Here is a 24,795-nt window from a genome sequence, read left to right as displayed (position 1 = left end):
TATGTTTGTGTTGTTTTCATTCTTACAACCTAAGCCAGTAATTTTTTGTTATTAATAGATTGTTTGGATCTTTTATACACACGACACTGACATTGACTGCTCATCTTATGCATATCATATGACGCCTTTCTGAGAACCCTCCTCGCTCCCCACAAAAAGGCCAAATACCAAAATAGGATGTCAGAGTTGTGTGTTCAAAATAGCCTTTCTACTCGTGAGCACTCATGCACATCAGACGCCGTTTATTCTGCTATAGTGTCATTTATAGTGTTTTGTGTCTGTGTGATTATGGAATACACAGGAATCCAGTTCAAATAACTGATTAGTTCTTTCTTTATGAACAATGAATGAGGGCTAGTGTCTTATGGGAATAAAATTGATGAAGTTGAGTGACCTGTTTATGACAGTGTTATTTATTTATTTATTTTGAGACAGAGTCTTGCTCTGTCACCCAGGCTAGAGTGCTGTGGCGTCAGCCTAGCTCACAGCAGCCTCAAACTCCTGGGCTCAAGAGATCCTCCTGCCTCAGCCTCCTGAGTAGCTGGGACTATAAGGTGCTCGCCACCACACCTGGCTAATTTTTTTCTATTTTTAGTAGAGACAAGGTCTCACTCTTGCTCAGGCTGGTCTCGATCTCCTGAGTTCAAGCAATCCTCCTGCCTCGGCCTCCCAGAGAGCTAGGATTATAGGCCTGAGCCACCGTGCCCGGCCTGTCTTTTTGGTTCTTGGTAACCTCACCACTTTGGGAATGCCTGCTTTCAGTAAAACACTCTCTTGAGCACATTCCTGGAATTCTTTTTCCTGTAAGATGAGTAAGATTGTCCCTGATTCATGAAGGAAGACACAGTGTCGGCAAAGCTAGAGAACCCAGGTTGCACGGCTGGTGGGTCCAGAGCCGGCTGGTGAGTCCAGAGCCAGCTCTGTCAGGGTGGCCGCCCTCTCCCCACCCCCGCTGTCAGACAGGGCAGGGGTCTCTGCGTCAGGCCCCGGCAGCAGAGTCTTTCCTGACCTGAGCTGTGTGGCTGGGCGTGCAGAGCGCTTCCTCTGCCAAGTTTAAGTACTTGATGGCGTAGTATTTGTAACCTCCCCCTCCTTGAGTAGTTAGGTCACATCTGTTGTTTGTTACTCTGGCTGTGTTGTCCCCGGGATGTGTCATCTTTGGGGTGCGCCTGGTCCACAGGGCAGCCGGGCAGCAGGCCAGGGCCACGCGCTTGCTGAGTGACGTCTCCTCTCACAGCTGCGCCCGAGCCAATCAGGGCAGCTCTGGGAATGAATTTCCTCGCCTGTAACACGAGCTCATTAGATTTCACTGATGATTTTCATGTTTTTCTTTTCAAGCGTTGAACCTATTCTCAAGCAAAAATCTTACACAAAATCCCAGCGTTGAAAGCCACAGTGGTGGAGCTTGGAGGGAGGGGGTGTGTCTGAGCCAATGCCTTGTATGTCGTTAAGTCTGGCAGGGGTCGCGGGGCTTGGGTAGGGGCCAGGCACCTGGCAGGGTTTCTGTGCTTTAATGTTGTTCGTCTTGGTCAATGGAGTATATTATGGTCAGTTTAGACTCAGACTCTATTTGGGAGCTCCTGTGACCAAACAACAGAGCTTCTACCCTAGAAGCAAAAACTGATAGAAGTGTAAGGAAAAGTGAACACCACCACAGTTAGAGTTGGGGACTTCACTCCTCTCTCTCAGTAATCGGTAGAACGACTAGACACAAGTCAGCAACGGCAGAGGACTGTATGACACCGTCAGCCAACAGGATCTGACTGACGTGTAGAACGCTCCGCTCCACAAGAGCAGGATACAGACTCTTCAAATGCCCACGGGACATTCACCACCGTAGACTATATCCTGGGCCATAAAACAGACCTCGACAAAATCAAAAGAATTGAAATCATGCAGAGGGTGTTCTCTGACCACGGTGAACTCACCCTAGATATCAGTAACAAAAAGGGGACAAGAAAATCTCTAAACACTTAGAAATTAGCACACTTCTAAATAATTCATGGGACAAAGAGGAAGTTGCAAGGGAAACTGACCTGAATGAAATGCAAATATATAGCATATCAAAATTTGTATGTGCAGCTAAGGAAGTGCTGAGAGGGAGATTTATAGCACCGAACATTCACATTAGGGGTTCCTCCCGTTGTCACATCCTTAGATGAGCTTAGGGGTGTCCTTCTACAGGAAACACCCTGACCACCTTTCTCACCCTTCCGTCCTGTGGGGGCTGCTCTCCCAGCTCCTGGAGCGCCCTGTGCATCCCTGAGACAGCAGCCCCCACGGTCCCGTCAGGGTCTGTCCTCGGGCATCTCCCCTGGGAGGCAGGGCGAGACTCAGAGATGTGTTCATTTCTCATCGCACACCTCAAGACGGCTTCTGTCAAATTGGCAGTTCAACAAATGTTGAAATACAAAATGGTTTTGTTTTCTTTTTCTATTTTAGCGAGTTTGCTTTTCATAATAGGTTGAACAGGTTTCATGATCCTAACCCCAATAAGGGCTGTATATTTTATAAGTACATTCACTGGATCTCTTCACCGAAAGGGGTGTGTTTGAAAGATCTTCACGCAGCGATTCTTCATCTGCATGTGTGCGTAGGGACCATGTTGCAAACCCTGTCCCCTGTTCCCCAGGCTTTGAACCTGGCCTACTCCAGCATTTACGGCAGCTACCGGAACTTCGTGGGGCCTCCACACTTTCAAGTCATCTGCAGGCTGCTGGGCTATCAGGGCATCGCCGTGGTCATGGAGGAGCTGCTGAAGGTCGTCAAGAGCCTGGTGAGTGTCCCAGGGATGGCCCTCACACGGTGTGAATTCACTGAGGAGGGGCAGGCTTCTCTCTGTGTCTGGGCTGTCTGACAGATAAGTAGGTTCTATTTAGCTTCAGACAATTCTGAGCATATATAGTTAGATATCTTCCCCATCCTTCCAAACTCAAGAGAATGGATCTATGTTATTTTAACTGATTCATAGAAAGAATTTTTAATTACCGAAATACTCCTTTCCTTACAAGAGAATATAGTTGTCCCTCTAGATCTGTGGGTTCCACATCCACAGGTCAAAAATATTTACTGAAAAAAATTTTAAAAACAGTACAACAGTTATTTATGTAGCATTTACATTATATTAGGTATTATAAGTAATCTAGAGATGATTTAGTGCATGTGGGAGGATGTGTGTAGGTTATTTGCAGATACTGTGCCATTTTATATCAGGGACGTGAGCATCCACAGGTTTGGGTGGGACCAATTCCCCTCGGGTGCTGAGGGAGGACTGTATTGCTTTTTATATACAGAAGTACCCCCCCCCCGCCCCCTTGCAAAGGACCACCTTGCCCAGGACTCACAGGAGGGCACGACAGAGGCCAGGCCAGCATGCAAGGCCTGCTGCTTCCATCGCCTTGAGTTCCAGTTGGCAAGTGTCTGGGAGGGCGCAGTTCTTTGAAGACTCCATTTCCGTTTGTGAAATACCAGTTTTTGTAAAACAGATTTCAGAGAAATGTTAGTGTTGGGGGAAATGGAGGAGAAAGTGTTGGCCACAAGAAGCTGCAAGTGTGTGGAGGCTGCAGGGTGTCTGTGGGGGCGGGGGCCGCAGGAGGGCTCCCGCGAGGCGATGGTGCACCAGCACCTCCATGCCGCCTCCCTGCAAAGGCTCCTGGCACGTGGAAGTGAGCGCAGCGGTTAATTCCCTTGTGGGAGGCTGGTGGCGTTGGGAACGTGAGCAAAGGATTCAGACGCGCACGTGTCTGACTCTGGACTGAGGCCGGGATGGTGTCCGTGCCACCATTGGCTTAGAGGCCTCAGAGTCATCGGGTCTTTTAGGAGGGAAAGATAGAGTGATGTCATTTCTAGGCTATAAGGGATTTAGTTTTCTATGTGTAATTTCAGTCATTCACTGAGAAGAACTTTTAAAAATCTTTAATCTTTTTATATTTTAGTAATCTTTCTGTAACTGAGCCCATTTCATTAAGCTTCTTTATTGCCAAGGACAGATTTTCTAGAGTTTCCCATGTTTTACACACTAGCCAAGAGAAAGCTTGAAGCTGAATTGATGGCCACTGCTCCAGCAGTAGGTCAGGAGATCGTGTGGTCCTGACCCTAATGCAGCGCAGAGGCTGATAGAATTCTGAGACATTGGCAAATCCATGGCCATGTAGGTCAGGATCAAAAATTAACTGGAATATAGAAGAGCTTGGTCATTTGGTACAGCCATGACCGGGACCAACCCAGGCCTTGCCAGGACCCCCAGGTGGGGACTCTGCCCCAACGCACGTGGTAACTTGGAAGGTGTGGGGTTGCTGGCCTCACCACAGCGGAGCATGCAGATGACTTGGGCCAGTCTTGACGCTGCACTGAGCCCGTCAGGGGAGCAGAGGCCGTCCTGTGAGAATTGCGGCGCTGCGAGGTTGATGATGCATCCCATAGGGAACATGTGGCACTTGAGCTCTCGCCCTTCTGCTGTCACTCCTCGGGGTCGCTTGCCCCTGAAAAGCGGAGTCGAGGTTTAGAACGTGAATTTAGTCATGTAAAGACACCTGGTGAAGGCCACTCTCTCTCCACGCCCAGCCAAAGTGATTCTGCAGCCCTGGTCACTTCACTGACCAGCCACAGCCTCCCAGAGAGTGGAGGCCAGTGGCTGACGCAGGCTGTCTCTCCCGCAGCTGCAAGGCACGATCCTGCAGTATGTGAAGACGCTGATGGAGGTGATGCCCAAGATCTGTCGCCTGCCCCGGCACGAGTATGGCTCTCCTGGTAAGCACCAGCCCTGGGCTGGGTGTGAGCATGCCCCCTGTGCGTGCTCGGAGCTTGTGGTCGTGTCCCTGGAGAGGAGGGAAAGCCCAGCCCTTAGACCACAGTAAAGGAATTCAGGTCGGAGATTATTGAAAAGGATTAGGTTTACCTTCCCCATGTGGGAGGAGAAGGGATGCCCAGACAGAGTCTAATTGCTTACGATAGAACAAATGAATCTTACTGCCGGGAAGCAGGTGTGTGGCAGGTGTGTTGGGGTCACCGTTTGCTGGTGAGGAAGCTGAGGGCCCGATGAGACCAGCCAGGGAGGGTCAGGTAGTGAGAGGTGACGGGGCTCTGGGCACTGCCCTCCCCCAGCTCTCCTGCAGAAGAATTGCCCCCCAGGCCAGTGTGGAGAGCACCACTGCGGTGTCCTGCTGGGCTTACGGGGGACTGAGCCTCAGAGAAGGCCGTAGAGGGTCCTTCTCCCCTCCCCCTCTCCCCCTCCAGACAGTCCCATCTGTCTGTCCGTCTGGCAGACTTGCCCTCTGGCTCAGTCCTGTCCTGCTTACAGGCCGTGGGGCCCTCAGGCAGATGTGCTGTTCCAGGGGCCAGGCTTGTGTGGCTCGCACGCTGGTTTGGGGCTATCCAAATAGATCGCTTTAATCTCAAAAGATATTGCTGCATGATAAATTGGACTACGGGAACCTCTGTCACGTAACAAAGTGTCTCTCATCTGGTGATACTTTCTTGAAAGCCGGACAGTTGCACATTGGCCTTGCCTTGTTAAGTGACTTGATGCCACACACGGGTGGCCGATGAGAGACCGTCCTGATGGGCCATTGGCGTGGCCGAGCTCCCAGATGCTGCCAGGTGCCCACACTCTGGTCGGTGTTTGAGGAGACGGTGACGGGTCCCCCTTGGCCGAGTGAAGGGAAATAACCATCAGTGTGGCCCTTGCTTCGGAGAATCTAGTTTTAATTTATCGTCAGAAGGTAGATGAGGAATGTTGGGATAATACAACTAATGCTCATGTCCTGACTAGAGATGGGAATTTTTAGGCCAAATTCAGTGTGAGAAAGTCACATGTGCAGGCGGCTGCTCTTGGCTCCCCTCCTGCCTGCTTGTCGGGGGCTGCCCGGGGCGCACGTCTGAATTCATGCCATGGTAACAACGAGGTGGGGGAACTGGGTGTGGCTGTGGCGAGGAAGGGGCCGTCTCAGGTGGCCACATGGGGGGGGTCCTATTGGAAGGAGGGCTTTGGGGTCTGTGGCGTCTCCAGCTTCGTTCTTCCCAGGGTAGCTTCAGCTCGCCTGGGCCTTCTGTGTGACCACACTTTGGAGACAGGTTAGCATTGAATCTACAGATCAGGTCAGGGAGCATCAGCTCTCCAGGGTTTATGCCTTGGGCCTGTCTGTGCCTCACTGCCTGACCGGGACATCCGTGTGACACCTGTCTGGCTCTGGAGCGTGGGGAGGGAGTGTGCAGGCTTCCCCGCTGGGAGTGGTGGTAGCCGTAGGTTTGCAGGCGCCCTGTGTCAGATGAGGTGCTTTCCCTTCTGTGCCGTGAAGAGCTACTGAATTTTACCGCATACCTTGTCTGGCTCCACTGAGGATGATGATGTGGTCTCTCCCCTTTATTCTTGTGACGTGATGACATTCCTATCATCATAGCCTCCCCCCACCCAGCCACTTGCTTCTACCACTGCAGGCATCCTGGAGTTCTTCCACCACCAGCTGAAGGACATCGTGGAGTACGCGGAGCTGAAGACGGTGTGCTTCCAGAACCTGCGGGAGGTGGGGAACGCCATCCTCTTCTGCCTGCTCATCGAGCAGAGCCTGGTGAGTGCCCGGCCCAGCCTGCCCAGGGTGCTCCCCGCCAGCAACAGAGGAAGGTTTTTTTACTGGGAGTTCTTTAGTGGTGTTGAGGGGCAGTGTTGTAAAGCAGCGGTCCCCAACCTTTTTGGTGTCAGGGACCGAGACCAGTTTCATGGAAGACAATTTTTCCAGAAACCAGGATGGTGTGGGGGTGGCAAGCGATGGGGAGCAGCTGTAAATACAGATGAAGCTTCGCTCCCTCGCCCGCCGCTCTCCTCCTGCTGTGCGGCGCCCCCTTCCTAAATTTCATGGAAGACAATTTTTCCACGGACTGGGGCTGTGTGGGGGAGGGTGCTGCAGAGCTCTGGGGACCTGGGGTTGGGGACCACAGTTGTAAAGCACTATTCTTTTTTCATGACTATTGAGACTTTGAATTTGTTCCCTATAGTTGAAAGACAAAAGTATAATGGAGTTCGTTGTTTCAAGAGTGTTTTCCTAGATGAACATCGTGAAAATGTTGTATGATCTGATATTTGCGACATCTGTGCTAACAGAGCTGACGTACCTGAAAGGTATAAAGCCTTGCTGCTCAGGAGCACGCTCTGCATTGTGAGGCTGTTTAGCAACTGAAGTGTGGCTCCGTGCGACTGAGCAACTGATTTTTATATTTTACTGAATTTTTTTAACTGATTTAAATTTAAATGCTGCATGTGCCCTGTGGCTGCCAGCACAAGTGGACAGTGTAATAGGGGATAGCTGGGAGCCCACCACCACTCAGGACACGGCACAGTGGAACGTTGAATTGACTGATTGCCCCCCCAGGGTGTCATTTAGCCTGTTCCTCCATCCCCTGCACATCCCATCAGCTGGCGGTTTGTAACCACCTGAATGGGAAACCCCGTGTGAAATGGAATCTCTTCTGCCTTTCTCTCGTGACCACGGAGGTGACATCTCCATGTCTTTATTGGCTCTTATTTCTTTTTCTGTGAAATGCCTCTTTTGATTCTTTTCCGTTTTTCTATAGCTCATTTATAGAAGTTTGTTGCCTGTCCTTTATGTGTTACACGCATTGCAGATACTTCTGCTTGTGGCTTATCTTTTCACTCTTGACAGTGGTGATTTTGGATAAAATGCCCTTGATTTGAATGTAGGCTGTGTTTTTTATGATTAGCATATTTTTGTATCTTTTTAGAGAAATTTTTCCCTACCTACAGGTCATGAGGTCATTCTCTTACATTCTCATCTAAGGGTTTAAGTTTTGCCTTCTGCTTTAAAATCTGTGATGCTCCAGGAAATGGGTTTTGTGTGTAAAGTGAGATGTGGATAAAGCTTTTCTTTTCCCTGTGGAATAACCAGTTGTCCCTCATCCCCATGGCTAAAGGGCTCCTCCTTCCTCTGCTGAGCAGGCTGTCACATGCTGTCTGCAGCATCCCGTGGCTGCACCGGTCTGTCCCCTGGGTTTCTGCCACATCCCAGTGGTCCGAGCGTCTGTCTCGGGCATAGTAGCATGTGGTGTTACTCACTGCAGACCTCTCGTAATTCTTGGTACCTGACAGGCACGTCTCCTTGCCTTTTTCCTCTTCACAAGGACGTAGCCACTTCACGGATCTTTGTTCTGCCCTGTGAGTTTTAGAGGCGGCTGTCTTGCCAGGTGTATTGAAGAGACATGTTGGCTTGCCCATGGGAATTTCAGCGCTTCTCTAGACCTATCTGGGAGACCTTTGCTATGTTGCTTCTTAAAGCAGCCTCTTATCTCCAGGTCCCTGAGGACTTTGTGGAAGCAGAGTCGTGCTTTGGGAGGGCAGTGCTGGGGCGCCCTGTACACAGTTCAGGGGGTGGCAATCAGACTGCCAGGCCTCTAGGGGCTGAGCCGTGGGACCAGCTGTCATACACAAGCCTATGTGGAAAAAGAATGTGTTGGCTCACATGTCGGGAGTCCAAGGTCAGGCGTGGACACATCTGGGAGCTGACAGCCTTCGTCGGACCTGGGTCCTTCAGCTCCCCTCTGTCCCTGCATGCCCAAGAGACCTGTTCTGCAGCAGCCCAGACCCTCATGGTGCCAGCCACCTGTGAGCTCAGTGGAGACCCCAAGTGAGCAGCCCCCCATGCCGCCCTCCCCACAGTGGCAGCAATGGCGTGAGACAGAGAACCCACCTGAGTCATGGGTCAGCAAGAGGCTGATGTCCAGGGCGGCCTCACTCTAAAAACATGTTCACCAAAGAAATACGAATTTCTAAAAGCCAGATAAGCTAGGACAAATTCCTTTAAATAATAATCTCTCATCTTAAATTTTAAATATTTAATATAGGAAGTTCCCCTCATGGGCAGCTTTTTCACAACACACAGTGTGAAGTGCGATCTCTCTCTGGTCTGTTGTGTGCTGCTGTAACAATACATGCGACTGAGGGAGTCTTAAGAAGCGTTTGTGGCTCATGATTCTGCAGGCTGGGAAGCCCCCTATCAAGCAGGGTCCATGAGGGTCACGTGGAAGGGGCGGCGGGCAGTGCACAGAGCGTAAACACGAGGGCAGCCTCATGTGTGAGCACCTGCTGTGGGGGTACTAACCTCATCACCTCTCGAAGGCACCAGCTCCCAGCACCACTACATTGGCAATTAACCTTGCACTTGAGTGGGTGGGAACAAACCACGTCCAAGCTGCAGCCTCTGTGTGTGTCCAGGCCCGAAGGTACTGGCCGTGGGTGGGGGGCAGGGAAGGCTGAGCCTTCCTGAGGGCACAGCCTTGCAGAATAGCTTTGGGTAGTGGCAGGGAGCCCTGCGCCGCTCTCCTTGGCCTGAGAGCCCCGGCATGCGGTGGACGACACCCATGGTGAGGCAGCTGCCCTGGGGCCCGTTCCTTGAGGCTGTGGTGGTTGGGACTGGCACCAGGATTTGGTTTTTTTTAGAACAAAAGTTGTTGATCTTGTTTTGAATTTGTACATTGGGTAGATTCATCTTCCAGCTTTCTGAAGGATTGTTTCATTCTGATTCTGCTCCCTAAACCCAACCTGAAAATGCTAGTAATAGTTCTTTAGTGTGTATGTCGTGTGTGTGTGTGTGTGTGTGTGTGTGTGTGTGTTTAATCAAGTTTTTGTTTTAGACTGCTCATTTGCTTTCAATGCTGGTTTTTATAGCTATTCTCACTTTTTCTGGTTTGGGAGCAGAAGTTTGAGTTCAGTGGTGGTGGCAGCGCCTGCATGGCCCACCAAGCCCCCACTCCCGCCCACTGGGGCTGTCCCCCACATCCCATCCTCCATCACTGGCCGGGTTACCCACAGGTGGGCCCGTTGTCCCTCGCTGCTCTGCTTTTCCCACTTGGTGGAAGCATGTCCTGCAGACTCTGCACGTCAGACGGTAGGACGCTCGTCCTTCCTGTAGCCACTCAATGCTCCCCGCATCACCCGTGGCTGGCTGTGTGCGTGGTGTGTCGTCACTATCTGGTCCCTTCTTCTCCCTCTCTGTCTTAGTTGTCTGCACCTCCCCTGGATCGGAGGCCCCGAGGGAGCAGGCCTCCCGGGCTCAGCTCCAAGTCGGCTCCTGGGACGCATGTCCCAAGGAAGAGCTCAGGGTGGCCGCTCGGGTGCTGGTCTTGGGGATGGAAGGTGTGTGTGGGGTGCTGAGTCTACTTTCTGAGTGTCCTGGTGGCAGATGGTGGCTGACTGGCAGCTGGCACTAAGTTTATAAGTGGCAACGGGACATTGCTTAATGAGTACAGAAAAGTCTTCTCTTCTTCCTCTTGGTGTTTGGGGAGATCTGAGGAGGTAGAATCTCATTAGTGGTGTACGTCTTGGCTTTCTGGACTTTGTGATAGCCATTTCTTTGTTCAGTCATTGACTTCATTCCTGTGGGATTCTGGGATTTCAGAATGAGTGTAGAATAGAAGGCGATGAAAGCTCCTTGCTGTCCTCAGCCTGCTCTGCGGTGTGATTCTCCACCATCTGGAGAGACCCTTCCTGCGGTCTGAGAGCTCTCACGCCTGCAGGTGGGCAGGCAGAGCTTGCTCTGTGTTGACTGTCTTGAGGTCTGTGGTGGGTGCTAGGGGGCTCTGCAACCTCTCTCCACATGCGTTGTTCTGAAGAATGGACCCCGTGTAAGGCTGTTACCTCTGCAGAGGAGTTTGTGATGCAAGAGCAGGTTCAGGGTGCTGGCTTGCAACATTCTGGGTTCTGTGGGCAATGAGCCAATCCTGGGGACCAGGGTGATGCTTCCCATTCCTCTCGCCTCCCACACTGTTTGCAGATGTGCCCGTTCTGTGAGTGCAGTGGAGTCTTGTTATAACTGTGGTTCTTAAGAGACTGCTGTCAAATTAGCAGGGAGGGATAGGGAGTCTGCCAGCTGGTAAGTGCTGGAAAACAGAGTTCAGTGCTGCTACTGACCTGTGTCTACATTTAAATTAATTAAAAGTAACTAAAATTCAAAATGCAGTTCCTCAGGCACACTGGCCACATTCCAAATACTTAACAGCCACATGGGCTGGTGGCTACTATAGTAGACGGCACAGATACAGGACACTTTCGTCATCCCAGAATGTTCTACTGATAGGCCACTTAGTCTATTTTACACTAAAAGGCAGAGATGAACTTTGTTTTCAGCACCAGGTTTCTCTGTCTTCGCAGTGAGGTATACTTCCTAACGTGACGTTCTCTTTTTCCTCTAGTCTTTAGAAGAAGTGTGTGACCTGTTGCACGCGGCTCCTTTCCAGAACATCTTGCCAAGAGTCCATGTGAAAGGTGAGCCTGTGTGTCCCCCAAGCAGGGTGTCCACACTGCCCTGTGCAGGTGTGGCCAGAGCCATAGGCCATGCGGATCGTGAGTTTGCTGCCTATTCAGTCATCACCAGGGCCACCCGGGAGAGTGTGTAGAACCTAGTAAAGTGAATTTTGAGGACCTGAAATATTTATGGCTGAAGTGACACATTTAGATTTGCTTCGAAATAGCATGGGCAGGGGGAGTTGGGTTGAAATGAGAGTGGCCATGAGTTGATAACCTTTATAGTGGATGATGGGTACAGAGGGTCACTGTACCATTCTGCTTTCGATGACATTTGGAATTTTCAGTAAGTTTTTTAAAAAGTGAATATTGAACAGAAAATCAGTTCTGACAGTTTGAATTAAAAGATCAAATGAGCTAGCAAGTCTGTGAAAGAATTTTCAAAGAGAATCTGTATACATAATGTTAACTTAAAAATCTTGGTTTTTTATAATAAATTTAAACTTTTACAATTATTCTTTTATACAAAGGAGCAGAATATAATAAAATATTTTTTTCTACTGCAGAGGGGGAGAGACTTGATGCCAAAATGAAAAGACTCGAATCAAAGTACGCCCCACTGCATCTTGTTCCTCTGATTGAAAGGCTTGGGACCCCTCAGGTAAAGGCGCTGTGACGGCTGTGGCTGTGGCAAGCTGGGTGTCCATATGGCTGGGCTGGACACAGAAGGGAAGGCATCGGAGGTCCAGCGGGCTGCTCAGCCCCTTAGGCCTCAGTATCATGGGGTAGGCGTGAAGTTTAAATGAGCTAATACGTGGATGGGGCCTACCACATGACCTGACATGTAAGACACAAACAATGTCACTTGCTGTTGTCACTGTCCATCCCTTAATGAAGAAAGCTTTTTCATAGTTTTTAAGAACAGCAGAAATAGGGGCAGGAGGCAGGTGTCGGGGTAGAGTTCTACAGTTATCTACCGGCTCATACTGCGTCAGGGTTCTCAACCTCGGCACTGTTGCTGTTTTGGCTCAGATAATTCTTTGTGGTGGGAGCTGTCCTATGCACTGTGTCCTGTGCATTGTGGGATGTTTAACAGCATCACTGGCCTCTACCCACCAGATGCCAGTAGACCTATCCCAAGTTGTGACAGCAAAAAATGACTCTGAACATTGCCAAGTGTCTCCTGGAGGCAAGAATACAGAATAGCTGTATTCAACTCCTTTTAACTGTAAAATATATTTAATCTTATAAGACACATACGTAATTGCTGACACAATTATTTTGTTGATGCTTCTAAAATCCTCTTCTGCAGGTAAGATGGTTTTCCATTAAGACGTAACAGAACTAGGGTAGTGTGATATCAGAATGTTCCTGCTTCCTGCGGTGGCCCATAAATTCTACTGCTTGTCCTTTCTGTAGCAAATTGCCATCGCCAGAGAGGGGGACTTGCTGACAAAGGAACGTCTCTGCTGTGGCCTGTCTATGTTTGAAGTCATCTTGACGCGGATTCGGACCTTCCTGGATGACCCCATCTGGCGCGGGCCTCTGCCCAGCAACGGGGTCATGCATGTGGATGAGTGCGTCGAGTTTCACAGACTGTGGAGTGCCATGCAGTTTGTGTACTGCATCCCTGTGGGGACGCACGAGTTCACGGTCGAGTGAGTGCTCCGTGGGACACTTGGGGGCAGGGCGGAGTTCGCGGGAGGGGGAAGGAGCTACTGGGGGCAGGTCAGGAAGCAGAGGTAGGTTTTAGGCTATTACACGGGGACTGCGCTGCTGGGGACTGGGGACGTGGGCCAGAAACTTGCTGTGCTGCTTTAAGCCTAAGTGGGGCTTTTTACTTGATGCCAAGAGCCGACTCAGGGCTCTAGTATGCAGGAGTCTCTGAGCCCACTGCAGCTGTGTGCAAACTGGGTATGCATTTTCTAGGTGGAAGTTTCATAAAGTCCTTCTTCACAAAGGGGCTGTGATTTAAAAAAAGGTCAGGAAAGAGCATACCAGATGAACTCAAAAAAGGTATTTACCAAAAATAAGTAACAGTCAGTTATCTGCTTCTCAGCACTCTCCCGGCTGTGGAAATTGACCGTGTGGGCAAAGACAGTAATGTAGATGGCTTGGCCAGTGATGTGTGCAGACAGACTCAGGAAAGACTTTACAATTTCTCGTTCATCTCATTCTATTTATCGCTTTTTCTTTCCAGGCAGTGCTTTGGAGACGGGCTGCACTGGGCTGGCTGTATGATCATTGTACTTCTCGGGCAACAGCGGCGTTTTGCTGTACTGGATTTCTGCTACCATCTACTTAAAGTTCAGAAACATGATGGCAAAGATGAGATTATCAAAAATGTGGTATGTGGAAAAAAATCTTCCACCATATGCAGACCTTTTGCAAAAGTGTACTTTCTATTTATGTTAAGTTCTTGTTTCTGGGAATATTTTTCATCCTAGTACATAAGGTACCACCACCTGAAGCTTTCTTTTCATTTCCAGAATGAATCTAAATATAATTGTCAAGTATAGCAGTCTGGCAGATAAAATACTAACTGCTCCATTTCCTAGGTACTTACATCTATTTCCTATCTCACCTTATAGAATATAGGATCTGTGTCTTCTGAATATTGGCATATTATTCCAGTCTTCTGGCTCCCTACAAGTCAAAGTATGCTTTTTTCACTGTTAAGATCTTTTGTCTTTATCATTTTATGGATTCCTTGTAACTGAATTCTAGAAAATACTTAGCCATTATCTTTTCAAATATTTTAACCTTTCTTCCATTCTCTCTACTCTTCTCTTTCAGGACCTCAGTTACACACATTAGACCTTCTTATACTATTCTCCACGTCCCTCACCCTGTTGTATTAATTTTCTCTTCCTCCCGTAACAAGTCACCACAGGCTTAGCGGTTTAAACACCATTTATTATCTCACAGTTCTCTAGGTCAGAAGTCTGGGCACAGCATGGCCCAGCTGTGTCCTCCACTTACAGTCTCACAAAGCCCAAATCAGCGTGTCAGTGGGGGTGTGTTCCCCCTGGAGCCTCTGGGGATGAATCTGCTTCCAGGCTCATTCAGGTAGTTGGCTGAATTTAATTCCTTGAAGTGGCAGGACTTAGGTCCCCATCCCCTCTCATGCTTTACATGTGGCCCCTCCAGCAACAGCGGCTCGAGCAGTCTCCACTTCGAATCTTCCGGCGTTCACTTCTGCCACATCTCTTCTGCCTCCAGCTAGAGAATGTTCTGTGTGCATGTGATTAGACTGGGTCCACCTGGACGACCCAGGGTTCGCTCCATAACCTTAGCCTCACCAGCAGGGGCCCTTTGCCACGTAAGGCAGCACACTCACAGGTTCCAGGGTCGGGTGGGGACGTCTGAGGGGCTGTTCTGCCTCGCATGCCCCCATGTCCTTGGCTGTCAGGGCTGTATCTGGAGTGCTTTCTTCAGATAGCTCGGGTAATTGATTCACTTCAGCTGTGTCTGATCTGCTGGGTTTTTACTTTCAAAAATTATTAATTTTTAAAGTTCATTTTGGTTCTTTACATTGATCATTTTATCTTAACTGAATTTTTTTCCATCTCTTATTTTTTTTTTATATATTTCATGTAATTTATATTCGGTATCTTTTAATTCTACTATCTGAAGGCCTTGGGGGTGTCTGAAACATTTCGTTGTGTATTGGATTTTTTTTATTTGGGAGCTCTTACTTGATCGAACTTAATTAGACTGCTTTCCTCCCAAGAGCTGCATTTGCTGCTGCTCTTCTCCAGGGGCTGTCACCAGCCTGGGTCACGTTAACCTAATCAGAGGGTCCTGGCTTCACCGTCCCCAGGTGTAGCCCAGCTGTCTCCTCGCTCTGCTGCTGCTGTTAGTGTCTGCGCCTGAGGAAGCTCCAGCTCGTGCCTTCCCACCTGCACAAGCAGAACCAGCAGTGCTTTCACGAGTTTTCACTTTGTGTGTATTCCTTATCCAGGTCTGTTATAGAAGGAGGGTCTGTCAAAGCATCCTCTGCACAATATTACCAAACTGGAAGTCTAAAACTTGTATTATACTAGTTTACTGGTCTTTCTCCACTCACCATATCATCATCTTTTCCCAGCTTTTAGCAGGCAGTAGGTTTTTCATTGCTGATTGTTGAATGCACAGGCTTGTAAGTTGTACAAACGAGTGAATCCACAGTTAGCAGCATGAAACCAACAAGAGAAATATGTTTAAATTCAAAATATATTCATTGTTCCAATAGTTGCTTTAAAGAGATAGTATATGTCATTACCATTTGCTGTAGTTTTTCTGAGAAAATATGAAAATCCTGACATTTTGAACATGAAGAGTGACTATACAAGTATTAATAGTAAAACCTCTTGACTTTCATTGTTGTAGCCTTTGAAGAAGATGGTGGAGAGAATTCGCAAGTTCCAGATTCTCAATGATGAGATCATCACCATCCTGGACAAGTACCTGAAGTCAGGGGATGGGGAGAGCACGCCCGTGGAGCACGTGCGCTGCTTCCAGCCACCCATCCACCAGTCTCTGGCCAGCAGCTGAGGGCACCTGCCTGGGCTGAGGGCATTTGGTAACTCTAATGGCATGTTTTTCGTTCTGTAAACTATTCAGTGAGATTTTTAGGGACTATTTTTCAGTATCTCTGTACCTGTTAAAGGGGGTGCTTCTCAATTTAAAAGCTTAATTTTATAAAATTGACTTATTTTTCTAGACTAAGATTGTATATGCTTTTGGTAACTAGGAAGTCTGAGAATACTGGCTGCTGGTTGTTGCCATTGTGTTCTTACAAAATTATTCTCAGTTTTTCTATGGAATGTTTTAGCAGCTGTCATAAAATGCTGCTGAGTGCATTCATTTATCCCTTCTTACAAAACTTAATACCAGCTAATGTATTAAAATTCTTTACCAATTACCATTAATAATTAACTATTTAGCTTTTGTTTAGGAATTTTTCTGATGGTCTTTTATGAACAATCTTTTCTAAGTCATTGTTCCCCTCCCTTTTTTGTGTCAGTGTTTCAGAAAATAGTGAACTTGATTTATCTGCTTCTACTAAATCCAGTTGTGACAAAATCTAATTTGTGAGGTATGACTTAAAGGTTATAGAAATAAAACTAATGAAATTTATTTGTGTTCATTCCTTTACTACAACTTTGTGCGGCTTGGCTTGGGCAAGTACTCTAATTATCTGAGCTCACAGGCTGGGCCCAGGTCGGACTGCAGGGCACCTCCAGGGTTACGAGGTAGGACAAAAATTGTGACACCATTCAGCACACAGCTTTTCTTGCCAGCACACATGGTTAGCTTTATATTTAGGCTTCCACAGGCAAATGAGATGTAAAACAGCACTTGTGCTGGCAACTCCAGCACAGGAGAGCTCTAAGTGCCTCTATGTTACAAGCATCCATGACCTGGAGAGGCTGGCAGCTTGGGAGAAGGCAACTGACCTGGGACAGTGGGTGATGCACAAAAGGGACACAGGAGAATCTGAGTCCCATCCCTAACAGCCCTCAGCTGGCCTTCCCAAGTGCTGGGTAAATTGAATTGCTTCGTGTGGCTGGAGTTAGTTCATGTGATCTGTCAAAATGAAGGATAATCAGAGTCTACTATACTACTAGAGTCATAGAAATGGATAAGAATTGAGAAACTAAAGCCAAATTTTAAAGTATTAAGGCAACAAGTTTCTGAAAATCCTAATCTAATGGAAAAAAGTGTTTGTCTATTGTAAGTAAATAATACAGACAAATACCTAAACTTATTTTACGTCTTAACCTAGCAGTCATTTTAGAGTGTCACAAAATTCAGCAATGCTAAAATTTTCTATGGATGCCATATTGCCATAAAAAGTAGTACATTCATATGCCTCTGGAAACTTAACACCAAAATCCGGGAGCATCAAGCATGGCAGAGAAAGCGTATGAACTGGTCTGTTGTACTGCTGACCCTGAGTTACATAAAGTTTAACAGAACTATTTATAAAGTTACCTAAAGATGTTGCTTTTGGTAATGTGAATTAACCCTGGGGCCAGCATTTTGCTACAGAGTAAGAGGTGGTATCTGTGGTCACCCTATAAAGTACAGAATATAATGAAAAGCTACTGTAATTAATAACTAATTTATATTACCAAGTTTTATAAGATAATTATGTACCAAATAAAATGAATACTTACATATAAGATAATTTAAAGTACTACAAAATGCTAATAAGTTTATTAGTTTTAATTAATCTACGTATTCTCAATGAGGGCCCTGCCACCCCCAAGGGGGTGAAAATTGGTTCTTTTATGTACAAAGCACAGATACAATACATAAAATATACAGTATATCTGTGTTATTAAAATTACATGGGGGTTGACTGGGTGCAGTGGCTCACACCTGTAACCTAGTACTTTGGGAGGTCAAGGCAGGAGGATTGCCTGAGGCTAGGAGTTTAAGACCAGCCTGGGCAACATAGCAAGACCCTGTCTCTACCAAAAACAAACAAAGAGATTACATGGGAAAGAGGCAGGAAAAAGTATCTAAAACAGCACCTGGGCTCCCCTGCCCATCGTGCAGCCAATGGAGGGCTGCATGGGATGTCAGCACCACGGGCAGGGGAGCCCTGGCAGTGCCGAGGGTAGCTCAGTGCTGAACCATCACTGTAACCAGGCAGGACCAGCAATGCCTGAGCCCATGTTCTTCCCATCACCCAGGCAGAAATTAATTCTATCAACACCTTTTTTTTTAAAGAGCCAATCAATGGTTAGGGGTGGAGAGGTTTAAAGCTGGCTAGAGTTCATTACATCTTTTTTATTCTACCTTTTTTGCATATGTTCTTTGAAATTTTCCATAAGCATTTTGTGAAGAGCAAAATTTATAATGGTCCCAACAAACTCTTAAGCAAACTAAAATGCTTGGTAGAAAGAGACCATATTTTACAAACGCTTCAAGTTTGTTTTAAGCATTCAGACTTGGAAAAGAATATTGCTTCAACTTATCTTTTTATTATAACATGAGCTAAACTTAAGAAATAACCTTACTCTTCTGATTTTATTTCCCAGAGTTGTTAAGTCTAAATGACAATATAACTATTATGAAAATATACTCAAAAGTACAAGAGTTGATGTAAAATGGTAATCAAAGTTCCCAGCATCACGGGATTAGGGAAACTAAAGAATAAATCCAGCTAGGCTGCAAAGCAGAGCCCAGCCGAACAGACACAGGGTGCCCTGATTCGGTAAGGTGCTGTCTCAGAAGGCCATCAAATACACACAGGAAACCGGATTTGTGGTGACAAGTCACAGCCTGAGAAATACTTTCTTGGGATGATTTCCTACCTTTTCTTTGTTTTGTAAGAATTTACTTCATTCAGTAACTTAGTTTTCCCTTAAACTAACATTTCAAAATTAAAATCTTCATCAGACAGGAGTCCTTTTCATAGGTAAGGTAATTCACGGGATCATGTATTGAGATAATTTTGTTCTTTCTTAAAATAAAAAAGCCATAATTGTATGGTCAGGGATTGATGGAGTGGGGATGACAAATGTACATTTCAGATTTTCATCACCAATGAAAAAATAAAGCATTTTTTATAGACTTAAGACTATCATTAGTGCATTTGAATTTTGGAGAAGGAATCAAAATGTAAAATACCTCTACAATAATACAATGTTAATAGAAACTGGTCATGTACTTGAGGTCATTTTAGTGAGCTACCATCATTTAAAATATAACAAAAGTAATTTCTTGGTCCAAATTATTCATAGTTAAACCTTAAAAAAGATTGTCTTTAAAGAACATTATTCGAGGACAATGCTTTTTCAGACACATTCTGATATTCAAATTCACTTTAAACAGAACTATAGACTGACCTTTTGATTACGTTTTTCTTAAAAAGCTGCCATATTTCCATTTCTTCGGGAGATATTTTCACCATTGTGTTGTTCGATTCCACAGGTTAAGCTTTCTTCATTATTATTAAGAACTTCATACATATTAGACAGATTGCCATTCATTGCTTTTTCGTCTTTTCGAAAAGACACAGGCAGATTTGCGAGACCAAAGCTGACGTCTTTAAAGGCATGCAACAAGAATATCCCCACAATGATTGTAAAGAAGCCACTCAAAGTACCAATGACATCGTCAACAGGCATATCTTGCCACTCCTTAAAAAGAATAGCTGAACAAGTTAAAACTGATGTTGTGAAGAACACGTAATATATCGGCGTCACAAGGGATGTGTTGAATATGTCCAGGGCCTTGTTCAGGTAGTTGATCTGGGTGCTCACGCAGACCACCAGGCTCAGCACCAGCAGCCAGGCCAGGGGGCGCTGCAGCACAGGCTTCCCAGCAAATAGCTCCTTGATGGCGATGCCCAGGCCCTTCACACAGGACACGGAAAATGCCCCTATTACAGAGCAGATTGTTATGTACACAAGGATGTTTGTCTGTCCATGGCGAGGACCCACCACGAAGATTAGTATCAAGGCCACGATGACCACAAGTGTTGCAAAGACTACAAAACCTGGGGGAGGCAAAGAAAAGTTACATTTAATCAAATATTCAGTCAGATGTTCTTAAACACAGAAAATCCAAAACAAAATACAGTAAACTCTTATCGGAAGAAGAAAAGGCATGGCCTGAAAACACAAATCTGCTTTATTTTTGCTGCCCCAGCAAAAGTATCCTGAGAATTTAGTTAGTTATACACGCTGGAAGATTAAAACATGCTTCATATTCACAAATTGTTATTCCACTGACATTTCTTAAGTAGCATCTGATGCCTACTTAAGTGCTCTAACAAGGCATGGGGGACCGGTGGGATCAGAACAGGGACAGAAACTAGAGGGAGAGTAATCATAAGGTGGCCTTGAGCGCTCAACAATTTATAGATGCTGAAAACAAATAGAGTTTTTCAGAAAAGGGGTAAAATTTTTTAATATTTAGGGAAAACTGCTGGAGTAAACAGCAATCAATTAGAGAACTTGAAAAATACTGTGGGCATTCTGGTTGAACATGGAGAACTGAAGCCAGCATGATGAAAGCCAACAACTGTGCAGCACTATGGGCCAGGCACTTTTCTCAGCAATTTGTACTCAACTTCCCTAAAACACAGATACTAACACTTGCATGTTAAGATGAGGAAACTGGCCGGGTGCAGTGGCTCACGCCTAGCACTCCGGGAGGCCAATGCGGGCGGATCGTTTGAGCTCAGGAGTTCAAGACCAGCCTGAGCAAGTGCGAGACCTCGTCTCTACCAAATAAAAAAAATAGAAAGAAATTATCTGGACAACTAAAAATATATAGAAAAAATTAGCCAGGCATGGTGGCGCATGCCTGTAGTCCCAGCTACTCAGGAGGCTGAGGCAGAAGGATTGCTTGAGCCCAGGAGTTTGACGTTGCTGTGAGCTAGGCCGATGCCACAGCACTCTAGCCCAGGCAACAGAGTGAGATTCTGTCTCAAAAAAAAAAAAAAAAAAAAAAGGGAGGGGGGAAGATGAGGAAACTGAGGTACAGAGCAGTGATATGCATTTACTCTGTTCCTTCCTCAAATTCCACTAATACTACCAGGATTTCTAAAGAAGCAAATACACAAAAACAATAACAGGAAAGGAGATACAGTAATTTTCTAAGTCAGAAAGCAGAGGACAACTAATAACTGATACGTTAATAGCAGATCCAAGAAAGCTGAATCCTATATTAGCAGTGATCAGAGATTAAAAAGTGACTCAGTTTCCAGCACAGAATGCTAAAAGGTACAAAGTACCTCTGAAGTGGGGGTGAAAGCAAGACTGAGAATGAGGCCTAGCTGCAAAGTCCATTCGAGAAACAATGAGACTCATGTCCAGGTCTGGGAGACTGTCCCTCCCCTCCCCCAGCAGACAGTGTCTTGCACTGGAGAATGCCCAGCCAGGATAAGATGTACACCTGGGCATTAACGCCTCCTCCCCACTCCACTCCCTGGATGCCTGTGGCCAGGCAGGAAACTACAAGCTTTTTTGCTGGGGATCTGACTAGCCAAACTGTTAAATAAAAGAAGGTAAAGACCACCAGGAGAGAGGCCAAAACAAACAGAAAAATGCAAAGCCTTTGTTTCTTCCATGTAGGCAGAAGAAAACTATAAAATAAATAAACACTTCAAGATAAATAAACCATCTCCCAAAAAACAAGAAAACTACCATTAATATCCTCAGAGAGACAATAATGAAATACAGACTAATCTTGTACCTAAAACAACCACAGAATGGATGAACTACAAAAACAAAACACAACAAAAAACCCCCAAACAAAGAAACATTTATTTGAGGGCACTAAAGAGCAATCAAAGCAGCCAGGACTTAAGGGGCCAAAATTCAGAAAAAAGAGAAATATCAGCCCAATCTTTACTTCTGCTTTTTCCCTCGGGGCAACAGCCAACGCAAGGGGTAAGGATAGGCAGAAAGGCCAGTCAAAACTTGTGGAATTTTCAGTGGACTAGGTAAAAACAAGTTGGAGTAAGTTGGAATTTGGGATTGCCTTATTAGCAGCTGGGACTTAATGGGCCAAGATCCAGAGTAGGGAGCTCAGATTTCTGTGTACATTTCCCCTTATGGCTTTTGTGGGCACATAACCTGCACAGCCAAAGTCAGAGGAGCCAAATGGAAAGCCTGGCCAACAGGCTGCAGGGCTGAGTGGGGATTTTGGTGGTCTTGTCTGAAGAGCAGGTACTAGAGCTCACAGTTCCCCAGGTAATAGGGCTCAAGTCAAGACCCAAAGCTATCAGTTGAGAGGCAGAGGGCTATGAACAAAAACAAAGGCAAACTGGAAAGAAACCAGAGCCAACAAAGCTTTAAAACACCTTCAGGGTGAAGGTGATCTGCTGTACTCTTACCTGCCTGCCAGAAGAAATTTAAGTTTTCTGAAGAAAAACACATCACTCAGAACCTTTACACTTTTTAATATCCTATGTCTAGCATTCAATCAAAAATGACAAAGGACAAAACTAAATGTCTAAAAGCCAAAAGAAAAAATGAACCATAGAAAACAGGGCCACAAGTAATCCAGATGTTAGCAAAGACTTTAAAATAACTAAGAATCAAACAACAAAACAAGCTTAAAAATTTCACAGCAGGAAAAAAAACGCAAAAGGGCTGGAAGATAAAACTGAGGAGATCTCTCAGAAGGCACAGCAAAAAGGCAATATAGTGAAAATGAGGGGAAAAAAATAAGAAAACTAATGGTCTAGCTCATTAGTTCCAATTAACAGATGAGTAATAATTCAAGGAAGGGCAAACAGTAAAGAATAGCAAAGAAGTAATTCAATTCAGGTCCCCAGAGTAAGACATAAATTTTCAAATTAAAAAGACCCATCAGGGCCAGGTGTGGTGGCTCACACTTGTAATCCTAGCATTCTGGGAGGCCAAGGCAGGAGGACTGCTTGAGGTCAGGCGTTCAAGACCAGCCTGCGCAAGAGTGAGACCATCTCTACAAAAAAAATTAGCTGAGCGTGGTGACGCGTGCCTGTAGTCCCAGCTACTTGAGAGCCTGAGACAGGAGCTCAGCTTGTCTTGAGCCCAGGAGCTGTGATGATGCCACTGCACTCCAGCCTGGGTGAAAGAATGAGACTCTGTCTCAAAAAAAAAAAAAAAAAGACCCATCAAGATACCTAGCACAATGGACCAAAATGGACCCTCATCTAGGCACGTCAGGAGGAAATTCCAGACACCAAGGACAAAGAGAACATCCAACATGCTTCCAAAGACAAAGACAAAATAACTGGTCAGATAGAAAAGATAAAGAATCGCCCTTTGATTTGTTAAAGACATTTTGAGATATACAGGTCTCAAAAACTCTCATCTCCTCTGTGCCTTTTCTCTTCTACTACTACAGCAGCACCACCAAGATTAAGGAGCAAATCCAAAATTCAGGAAAGAAGGGATCCAGGAAAAAGCAAATAGTCAAGGGAATCCCCAGGATACTGATGAAGGAAAATACAGATGACAACTGCTGGCAGCCTCGAGACATAGCCTTGACTGAGGCCAGACAGAGGCACTGGAAGAGACGTTTCTAGAAGAAATGAAACTAAAAGTACCTAATGTGTTTGAAATTACTGAGAGTAAAAAAGAAACAAAGGGTTAGGGATGGGAGGGAGTGGGAAACATGACTACTATTTCTCATAATCAGCCATACAGAACAATTTATCTCTTTATGTGCACATTATATTTTGATTGAAGTAAAAACTAAGAAGTAAAACACAGTAACACCAATAAAGCTTTTCTTTCTTCTTACCTGGATCACCCAGCTTATGAGACATTTCATTTAAAGTCTCAATCTCCTCTTCTTTGGGAGCATGAATGACCATAACTGTGGATCCTAGAATACTTAGCAAACAACCAATTTTCCCATGAAGATTAAGTCTTTCACTTAGAAAGTATGAAGAAAGAATGGCACTAAAACAGGAAGAAAAAAAGATCAAGAACTTTAAAATAATCAGCTACTTTTCTCATTTTCAAGTATCAACGCAACTTGGAATTTAAACTATTAAACTCAAACTAAAACACTGTGAGCTTATGAAGATTCTGGCTGCCTTTCAATCAAGGTAAAGAAAATGCACATTCAATCATAAAATCAAAGTTTCTAGGAAATCATCTGCTTCATTAAACACTACTACCATTTTTCTACTATAAGAAGTCAATATGAAATTTACAATAAAGAACTAGTTTGTACAAATTTATGTCCTAATCAAGAATCTATATCTGGCCAGGCATGGTGGCTCAAGCCTGTAATCCTAGCACTTTGGGAGGCCAAGGAAGGAGGATTGCTTGAGCCTAGGAGTTCGAGACCAGCCTGGGCAACATAATAAGACCCAGTCTCTACAAAAAAATTTAAAAATAAAAAAAATTAGCCAGCCATGGTGGCATGCACCTGTAGTCTCAGCTACTCAGGAGGCTAAGGGAGGAGGATCGCTGGAGCCCAGAGTTCAAGGCTGGTGACCTACAATTACACCATTGCACTCTAGCCTGGGTGTGAATGAAACTCTCTTAAAAAAAAAAAAAAAAAAAAAATCTGTATCCAATCCAATGCTTAAAATTTGCTCTACTTTAATTTATTCCTACTGGCTGATACATCCTTCTTATGTGTTCATTTATTTATATATAATTTGCCTATTAATTAAATTATCACATTTAATAACATATAGTTTTATCCAAACCTAAAAAGAAAACATACTATAAACTCATAAATATAACAGTACAATATAAAGAAAATTAAAAGTAAAGAGTAATGACTTGTACCATAACTCTATTTTACACAGAGCTTCAAAAAAAAAAAAAAAAAAAAAAAAAAAGAAAGGATAAAAATATCTATCAATCAATGTTAGGACTAGTAACCAAAGTCCATACTTCAATATGGAATTGGTTGCTTGGGTTAATCATTAAAATAACACAAACAGGACAAGTCTTAGACCACTCCTTCAAAATGAGCACCCCAGGCCAGATGGAGAAATTTACTCATCACCAACCATGTCCTACCAAAGTGTGTGTACACTGAATGTCCCAATAAATGTTGGGACAAGTGTAACTTGGAATCGTAAAAAA

The 24,795-nt window shown here is 45.5% G+C and overlaps 2 protein-coding genes across 6 annotated transcripts in view; one reads left to right on the top strand and one right to left on the bottom strand.

The window, feature by feature from the left end:
• Positions 1-17,341, top strand: part of CYFIP1 (cytoplasmic FMR1 interacting protein 1) — a 90,535-nt gene extending 73,194 nt beyond the window's left edge. Inside the window, 8 exon segments of the mRNA XM_069466709.1 lie at positions 2,633-2,776; positions 4,659-4,749; positions 6,436-6,566; positions 11,197-11,269; positions 11,815-11,909; positions 12,668-12,906; positions 13,449-13,596; positions 15,620-17,341. Of these exon segments, the coding sequence (XP_069322810.1) occupies positions 2,633-2,776; positions 4,659-4,749; positions 6,436-6,566; positions 11,197-11,269; positions 11,815-11,909; positions 12,668-12,906; positions 13,449-13,596; positions 15,620-15,784 (1,086 nt within the window). The 3' untranslated portion in view covers positions 15,785-17,341.
• NIPA2 (NIPA magnesium transporter 2) overlaps positions 4,154-24,795 on the bottom strand; it is a 38,559-nt gene continuing 17,917 nt past the window's right edge. For 3 of the 5 annotated variants that reach the window (XM_069466714.1, XM_069466717.1, XM_069466712.1), the window contains 2 exons: positions 23,489-23,649; positions 17,495-19,745 (listed from right to left, as the gene is read on the bottom strand). In XM_069466714.1, the coding sequence (XP_069322815.1) occupies positions 19,111-19,745; positions 23,489-23,649 (796 nt within the window). In that variant the 3' untranslated portion in view covers positions 17,495-19,110. Of the gene's footprint in view, positions 4,482-13,604; positions 15,387-17,494; positions 19,746-23,488; positions 23,650-24,795 lie in introns of those variants that run through there. The other 2 variants (XM_069466716.1, XM_069466713.1) reach the window with 2 other exon arrangements.

This window comes from Eulemur rufifrons, chromosome 3 (genome assembly GCF_041146395.1).
Source record: "Eulemur rufifrons isolate Redbay chromosome 3, OSU_ERuf_1, whole genome shotgun sequence".
NCBI classification, from domain to species: Eukaryota; Metazoa; Chordata; class Mammalia; order Primates; family Lemuridae; genus Eulemur; species Eulemur rufifrons.
The sequence above is the reverse complement of the archived record's forward strand: the minus strand, read 5'-3'. Positions and strand labels throughout refer to the sequence as shown.